This window comes from Myxocyprinus asiaticus, chromosome 46 (assembly GCF_019703515.2).
Source record: "Myxocyprinus asiaticus isolate MX2 ecotype Aquarium Trade chromosome 46, UBuf_Myxa_2, whole genome shotgun sequence".
Lineage (NCBI taxonomy): Eukaryota > Metazoa > Chordata > Actinopteri > Cypriniformes > Catostomidae > Myxocyprinus > Myxocyprinus asiaticus.
In genome coordinates, this window is record NC_059389.1 from 31,591,117 (window position 1) to 31,599,818 (window position 8,702).

An 8,702-nucleotide genomic window follows, 5' to 3' on the forward strand; every position below is an offset into this window, starting at 1 on the left:
TGCCACAATTTACACCAGGGTGCAAATTGTGTGTGCCACTATTAACAAAGTGTATATAGCATCTACCTTACTTTAATTTGGTCATTTTATACTTTAATATTCATTTGCAGAGTCTTGGAATTTCATTAAAGATATGTATTAATTCAACATAGTCTAATGAGAATTTGTCAATACAACGAGGTGGCGAATTCTTACGAAAATTTACGACTTATACATACCTGAACAGTGTGTAAAAAAAAAAAAATAAATAAATAAATAAATAAATACATAATACATTTTAATGTGCTGCTCAAATGATAAAAGGTTCCCCGATCTCTCAAATAAACCATCTTATAATATCTTAATTTCTAGGTATAATATATTAAATCGTAATATATAAATCTAAATTAATTTAATATATACATTTCCTGGTGAAGCGCACTTTAATTTGGAGCGAGAGATAGAGGGGGAGTGACTTTATTGCGTCAGAGATGTCGCTTAAAATGATCCGAGGATCGGATCATTTTACTGACTTGGATCTTTGAGTCTCATTCAGCAAAATGAATTAATCTTTTTTCAAGTCATTTCGTTCATTTGAGCAGAATTAGATTAAAAATTTAAATAGCCAAATCCCTCTCAACACGTCTACTTACGCAAACTTTGATTATTGTCCCAATAAGGAAAAAATGATAATGCAGCCAAGGACAAATTATGAGAAACAGAAAGATTAGTTCACCTCTGGATTGAATCTTCTTGTGCGAGTCGTTCGTTCTTTTGTCACGTGACAGTCGTATACGCTTTGTGCACACACAGGAAACAGAAATGATTAGTTCACCTCTTGAGTCCTGTGGGTGTAGTTGCACCAGCTGTGCGTAAATTCTTACGTAAGTTAGGATGCAAAGTTTACACTAAGGGCTTAGTAACTACTAGTTAGTTTGTAACTAAGTCGGTGCTTAATTTGGTTGAACCACCTGTTCTTAAGGCAAGACTTAACTAGTAGGTCGTAAGCTCTCCGTAAAGTAATGCGTAGTCACATAATATGAAGTTTACCTGTATTGATCCAATAAACAGCCTTGAAATTTGTACAAAGAACCGTTAAACAGCCGTCAGTTTCAGTTTGATCTTGTTACGGTTGATGTTCAAACCGTGTTTGCTCACGTAACTGTCAGCTGTAATAAATTATATCCCCATTAAAATACTACGTATTAAAAGTAGATCTGATAAATAGTATATTTGCCCTGTGTAAATAACAATATTCAATAACTGTATCTAAATAAATAATTACCTAAACAACAGGCTGGAAAAATAGACATTTATTCATTTTAATAGCTCATATATATCGTGTATGTTGAAACTTGACACCGTACACGGGAAAGTGCACCGTTAGATCGGTTTCATGCTGAAGTAGTAAGTTTTTTATATAATTTTTTTCTCTCGTATATGTAAACGAAATGTCAACATCATCATATATGTCGAAAGGATTTATGCCTGTCACGCATTATATGAGCTCATTTATATCACTGAATATCAGTCTGCTTTTTTATTCCAACCGTTACTCCTGGTCGGAGTCTTTCGTAAATATTTAGTTTATACATAGGGTTATGTCCTACCTAAGTTTAATGGTGCAACGCTCAAATATTTAGTAGTGCGTAAATTGTGACTTAGTGCCCATTTACGCCACAACTAGGCTAAGTTGTAACGTAGCTGGTGCAACCGGTCCCTGGTCCGAGTCATTCATTCTTTTATCACGTGACAGTCGTAGACGCTATGCTGGTGAACAATGGTAAAAACTGACCCACCTTCTTTCGCTCGAAAACCAGAGTTTGCTCAAACTAAACTCAACCTTACCTTGGTAGCTACTGAAACCACCGTTACGAAAATCGAGAGTTCATGGCAAATTTGCCGCAAATTCGCCACTGATCATTTTCACACGCAAATGAGCTTTGCGGCAAATTGTATATTGTTGCCAAAGGTTTGAGGGATGTTCACACTACCGACGAAGAGATGCAAACTTCTGACAAACTTTTGTGGCAAATCAAAAGGTAATTTGCATCTGAAAATAACGAGCAACAAATTTGCTGTAAATTTGCGGTTAGTTTAGATTTTCTGTCAGCAGCTTCGTGCAACACTCCTCAGGCTTCTTTTGTGTTTGCTTGTAAATTGATTTTGATGTCATTTTTGACCAAAATAATTTTTTCAGATGTAGGCTAATAACAATGGTTTCCTTTTTCTAAGTGGTACAAGACTTGGTGATTTTCCTCCACTTGCCATCTGAACACACACAAAAAAATTGGACTTGATTCTATAAATCCACACATCTTAAAAGCGAATATGAAGATTTAGAGAAAAAAGGACTTAAAAGGTCATGAAACACTACAACACATTTTTTTATGTTAACAGATGTATATGTCTTGCACTCAAGGGTAGATAATGTCAGCATTCGTTATTTTTAATTTCAAGAGGAAAAGGGTTAATTTAGGGATTCTTCGGGCTATTTTCGTCTTCCGGGTTTAAATGAAGATGGAGTCAACGTCACAGAACGTGACGTACAACGTTTAGGCTTTCCATTGAATTTCAGGGCCCTTACGTCACGGGTGTTCTTGATATTATTCATGAAAAGGTGTGGCCTTTACCCTTTGACGAGTGACAGCTGCAGGTTTGTCAGTGTCATTGCCATGCACGTGACCAGTGCTTCAAACTCTCAAGTGCAGTTGAGAAAGTTGATAGTACCGTGACACAAAATCCCTCCCGCGCTGATGACATAAAGACAGGACAGGCTTTCAGTCAAAGGGAACATTTCTTAAATGTTCGTACAGCACGCATTTATTAACATGAATGTTTCGACATATGCGGTGAGGTGGACTGTCTGCGACTGGGACTCGTTTGAGACGCAGTTATCATTGATTGTCCCAGACACAAACGCTAACCATGCCTCCATGTTCGATCCATCCATCCATCCATCCTCCATCCATCCATAATGTGAGTGTGTTAACCAGTCTAAGCACTTCTATTTGTAAATCGTTGTCTTGGAATAAGTCTCAAAAGTTATTAAAGTGTAAAAAACATTCATATATTTTCGAGTACATGGCTTGGCATTTATTTGCGTATTAAATTACAGATATAAATTTCCAGTGTGAGTAATGTATTGTCAGCTTACAAAACAGTGTATCATTTATTTGTGCATTTTGTTACTGGATCAGACAGTTGTTGGGTTCACTCCCCCTTCTCCCCTCACCCCACTAGTGATCATGCCCACTTTGAGTGCATCTTTTAAAAATGTGGTGAGAACTCAACTTTGCTGAAACAGGGGTTGTTGTGACCCTTTAAATATTGATCAGTTTCTCACCCACACTAATCATATCCCTTCTGAAGGTATGAATTAAACCACTGGAGTCTTATGAATTACTTTTGTGCTGCCTTTATGTGATTTTTGGAGCTTCAAAGGTCTGGCCACCATTCACTTGCAATGTTTGGAACTACAGAGCTGAGATATTCTTCTTAAAGTCTTAATTTGTGTTCAGCAGAAGAAAGAAAGCCTTACACATCTGGGATGGCATGAAGGTGAGTAAATGATGAGAGAATTTTCAGTTTTGGATGAACTATCCCTTTAATAGTTTCAATAAATAAATCTAATACAGTAATTTTGATTACCTAACAGTGAACTACCTCAGTCATCAGTTCGCTATTACTTACTGATTAGTTAATCATGTTTAGTTTAGTCTAGCTCCACTAAGATTCCCACTAAAATTTAGCAAAAACTACTTGTTTTACTTTCATCATTCATCATAAAAGTGCTGTCTGGTGTTCTATTATAGAACAAACATGGTTTGACAGAACTTAATTCTGAGGTAATGTCTTGTAGTGTACCTTTCTCACCAGAAGATGGCGGCACTAACAAGTTCTGAGTTGATTCCTCTTAGAGCCCATTGAAGAGACTGCAGTCTCTCACATGGGCATTAATTCATTTTAGTTAATTGAATGACTTGAATGTAGATGCAAATGCTGATATCAAAAAGTTCAAATTACAGTTGAGTTTAGTGAATGGAGCACTTAGTGGCTGAACAATAACGTCATAGTACATTTTTAGACTTTATCAGTGCACTGGAGCCGTGGAAAAGAAGATTATTGGCTGCCTGGTGCCTATCTGTCTGATGATTGGATGATGCAAGATTATTAAACACCTACACAGATAATACATAATTTCTCATGGTCAATATATAGGGGCTTGAACATTGTAGCTGCACACAGTAGAATCAAACTGGTCTTAAAGTTCAGAGAATCGATATTTTTTATTGAGCAGGAAGGCGTAAACGTACAAGGTGAGGTAAGACTTATGAAAACTTGCAGTCCCTTTGGATATGGGAGTATTGACTTACATGTTTGGCTCGACTGGGTTGATGTGGTGCATGAGGAGGGTTTTGTTGCTTACTTCTACTAATGTCTAAGAATTTGAGAGAGAGGTTTATAGATGTTTTGAAGAGTTTTGATGGAGTCAGAGACCAAACTAAATGGAAAGAGATCTGTCAGAGAGGAGGAAAACCACTCTTTATGGGAAGAAGTTCTGAACAGGTCTAAATCAGAAATGGTTTAAATGAAAAGCAATGTCATTTTCCCTTAGCTGTATGTACATAATTGAACCTTTCCATTAAAATAGTATTTTTATTGTCACAGGGTACCATGTTTATGTTGAAGATCTCTGCCTTCCTTGTTGCTTATGCTGTAGTCGTGTGCCAGATGTGCAAATCAGATGCTGCCCCAGTGAGGTACATTTCTACCATATTTGTCTTTCTATTTGTCACTGAAATGAGCTCATGGATTATGCATTACACTCTGGAGGCTCAATCAATCAAGATCTTTGTGTTATATTTTTGTTCAGAGCTGGTTCCGAATCTCTGACAGACAGACTCGCGCTCATGGATTATGAAACTCAGCGATTATTGAGTGCTATAGTCAAAAATGTAGTGCAGATGACAGCAGAGGAACTGGAACCGACAAATGATGAAAACAGGTACCAATTCAGCATTATTCAGGATTTTTTTTTTTTCAATTAGGAAAATACTGTTTATTTCTATACAATCAACTCCTGCGTTTCATTCTGCAAGAAGCGATCAAAATAGATGCTATACACAATGAATAATGAAGTTAGTAAAGTGAGGAGGTATGGAGATTTGTGTCAGTCTTTCTGCACGGATGAATTTGAATAATGCTGTTAAACCCTGTTTGCTTGCCAAAGCCCCTTTCATGGAAATGTTCTAACAACAACAACAATAGCATGTCAATCTTTACTTTCAATGGAATGTCTGCATGTTAACTCCAGTTGTTTTGTTTTTCTAGTTTTACCTCTGAAAATAATTTAGCATATGATGCAGAGCATGTTATATTAAAAACCCCTCAAAAGCAAGCATGTTTCTTTCTTAACCTGTTCTCAATATGAAAAGAACTCTGAAGTAAGAATGCGTCTGCATGCAGTGAAGGGCTCTATACTAACAGTGGTGTGGATGCAGGACGCTGCATGTCAGTGATGTGTGCATGTGTGTTTCTCCTGACAGCCGGGGCAGATTCCTGTCCAAGCGTTGCTCCAATCTCAGCACCTGCGTGCTGGGAAAACTCTCCCAGGAGCTGCACAAATTACAAACGTTCCCGCAGACGGACGTGGGCGCCGGTACACCCGGCAAGAAACGCAGCCTGCTTGAAGGCAATCAGTTTACGAGCTATGAAGAAACATTTAACAGCATCTAACTGTCTCACTTTCTGTATTCTGCATTCCCCTTGCATGTGGATTCTACCTGCTTTACTGATTGCACACAAATGCCTGGTTGCATTGCTCTTTTTTTTTTTTTCTTTCTTTCTTTCGGCATATATATATATATGCATCCACTTTAAATTTCTTCCATACGTAATGAAAAATGCAAATTCAGGAGTCATTTTTTTTTTTTTTTGCATTTTACACATGACACTTGAATAACTGAATATCTGTATTATACAGGCAACATCCACTGATAATAATCACATTTAAAATGGAATAATTTCCTTCATGTGTTTTCAGTTCAATAAATTTATTTTTATATCAGGAAACTCTTTTTTGTCTACTTATTACTTTTTTATTTGTATTTATACACATTAATATTGAGTTCATCCACAAAAAAAAAAAAACATCATGATTTCTACAGGTAAGACATCGGACACATCTGTGAATGTGATAAAATTATAAGGTAGATTGTTAATGTAATATTTATAGTTATATAAATATGCTTTGTTGAATATGTCCATAAATAATGTGAATGCATAATATTTATATGTACGTTAATTTTGCAAGCTCCCTTCTGATCTCTTGTTTGTCTTTGTAAAAGCAGCATTACAGCACAGAAGCGAGCGTGTAATACGGCCACCTGCGTCACTCACCGTCTGGCAGACTTCCTGAGCCGCTCCGGTGGAATCGCCAACAGCAACTTCATCCCGACCAATGTAGGCGCCAAAGCATTCGGCCGTCGCAGGAGAAAACCTCAGATGTGAGCAGTCATGCAGATGTGCTCAATACACCTCTGTGAATAACAGGAAAACCTGTTGAAAATATTCAGATTCTCTCCGTATTACCCATGGGAGCAAAATCCTACAAATCATGTCATGTAAGCATAGGTAGTACTTAGTAGACATGAATTTCTGATTGTCTCTTTTCTATTTCAGCAGTGAATCTGAGGCCAACACTGTATCACGTTCAGTCTGAGACAATGGGATAACCAGAAAAACAGATATCAGTTCACTTTTCCAGTTAATAACAACATCCTCGGCAATGATGACTTTCATGCCATTTTTGTTTTTTACACACAACAGAGAATTCTAAAAATGCACTCCTGCACTTATGTTATGTTTCCATATGTATTGACAGAGAAATCTATAGATTTTTATATGAAACAAATCAGATTAATAAAGACATCAGTGTTTATTCTCCATCTCTGTGGGGTCAAAATAAATCCAGCCTTACAAAGACAATGGCTTTGTACTGTGCCTTCATGTAAAACACGTTTGTGTAATTTATGCTTGAAGCTCCTGATAATAAATGGAAGAAATTTCAGTCATTGACAAGGTGATTGTTTTAAATGTCAAGATTAAATGTATTTTAGATACAGATGATTGAAGATTAGTGTTTTTCTTGACACACACAAAGGGACACATGCCATGACTTCATAGTTTCATATACAGTATATTTGTGAATGCATGTTGGTAGACAAAGCCGTAAGCAAACACAATTTGGTTTCGATCATATCAAGGGATCAGGTTCAGCTTTATGAACAAACACAATAAGCATGAGCTCTCTGGTTTCCTGTGGGACTTTATTTAGCATCATTCCCAGTGCCCGAATTGATTCAAGTCATATGGGGGGTCCCCACCTCTTGAGGTTTTAAGTTGGGTTTGATTGGGGGGTGCTGCGCTTAGCGGTATTTAGGGGCACAGTCGGTGTTCACGTTCAGGTTGATACAACTGATAATGTATCACAACAGAGCATGCATGCATTAAAAATTACTACAGAATTAATTAACAAAAGATTCTTCATACATGACAAAGGATGTCCTTTTTCAAATTATTATTTCTTAACCTTACAGGCAGCACCAAACTACATCAGTCCTGATGGATCTCCACTAATAAACTAATATTATATTGATGACACTATATATTTCCATTTGCATTAACAAACATATTCTTTAGTTAGGCCTAATTCTTAACAGATTAGTAGCTAGTTCATAAGCATTTAAATCTTTCAAACTTTCATGACATTCATAATAACTATATTCATGTAGTTTCAGTTTTAACTGTCTAATAAGCGTTGTATAAGCAATAATGCTTAATGGGTTATTCATGAAAGTTATACATACAATATTAATATATTTTATATGACATAAACTACCACAAAGAAGCAATTCAGCGTCTGTATAAACTGTTTTTTTTTGTTACACAGTGACAGGGAATCTGCAAGTTTAAAACCCTTAAGACATATACACTGGCGGCCAAAAGTTTGGAATAATGTACAAATTATAATTATAATTAATTATAATTATAATAATTTATAATAATTATAATTTTCTTTATTTATCACACATTATACATTTTGCACATATACGGTGAAATTCTTCTTTTTTCACATATCCCAGCTAGGCTGGGGTCAGAGTGCAGGGTCAGCCATGATACGGCGCCCCTGGAGCAGATAGGGTTAAGGGCCTTGCTCAAGGGCCCAACAGTGGCATCTTGGTGGTGCTGGGGCTTGAACCCCCGACCTTCTGATCAGTAACCCAGAGCCTTAACCGCTGAGCTACCACTGCCCTACCGAGAATCGATCACTGTCTCTTAGCCAAAAGGCCGAGAAGCGATGAAATTTAGCTCTTATGAAAATAAATTGGTACTTTTATTCACCAAAGTGGCATTCAACTGATCACAATAAATAGTCAGGACATTAATAACGTGAAAAATTACTTACAATTTGAAAAAAATAAATAAATTCAGAACTTCTTAAACTACTTCAAAGAGTTCTCATCAAAAAAATCCTCCATGTGCAGGAATGACAGCTTTGCAGATCCTTGGCATTCTAGCTCTGTTTTTCCAGATACTCAGGTGACATTTCACCCCACGCTTCCTGTAGCACTTGCCATAGATGTGGCTGTCTTGCTGGGCACTTCTCATGCACCTTACAGTCTAGCTGATCCCACAAAAGCTCAATGGGGTTAAGATCT

The 8,702-nt window shown here is 36.9% G+C and overlaps 1 protein-coding gene across 8 annotated transcripts; it reads left to right on the forward strand.

Moving 5' to 3' along the window:
- The first annotated feature begins 821 nt into the window (after window positions 1-821).
- Window positions 822-7,076, forward strand: LOC127435744 (calcitonin gene-related peptide-like). Of its 8 annotated transcripts, none has more exons than XM_051689399.1 (6): window positions 822-863; window positions 3,501-3,540; window positions 4,651-4,742; window positions 4,856-4,987; window positions 6,333-6,488; window positions 6,664-7,076. In XM_051689399.1, the coding sequence occupies exons 2-6, from the start codon at window positions 3,535-3,537 to the stop codon at window positions 6,701-6,703; spliced, it is 426 nt and encodes a 141-aa protein (XP_051545359.1). In that variant the 5' UTR covers window positions 822-863; window positions 3,501-3,534; the 3' UTR covers window positions 6,704-7,076. The 8 variants fall into 8 exon arrangements, with proteins under 8 accessions (XP_051545359.1, XP_051545354.1, XP_051545355.1 ...); XM_051689394.1 differs by lacking the exon at window positions 822-863 and adding an exon at window positions 1,798-2,021; XM_051689395.1 differs by lacking the exon at window positions 822-863 and adding an exon at window positions 1,798-2,021 and having other exon boundaries at window positions 6,667-7,076.
- The last annotated feature ends 1,626 nt before the right edge of the window (window positions 7,077-8,702 follow it).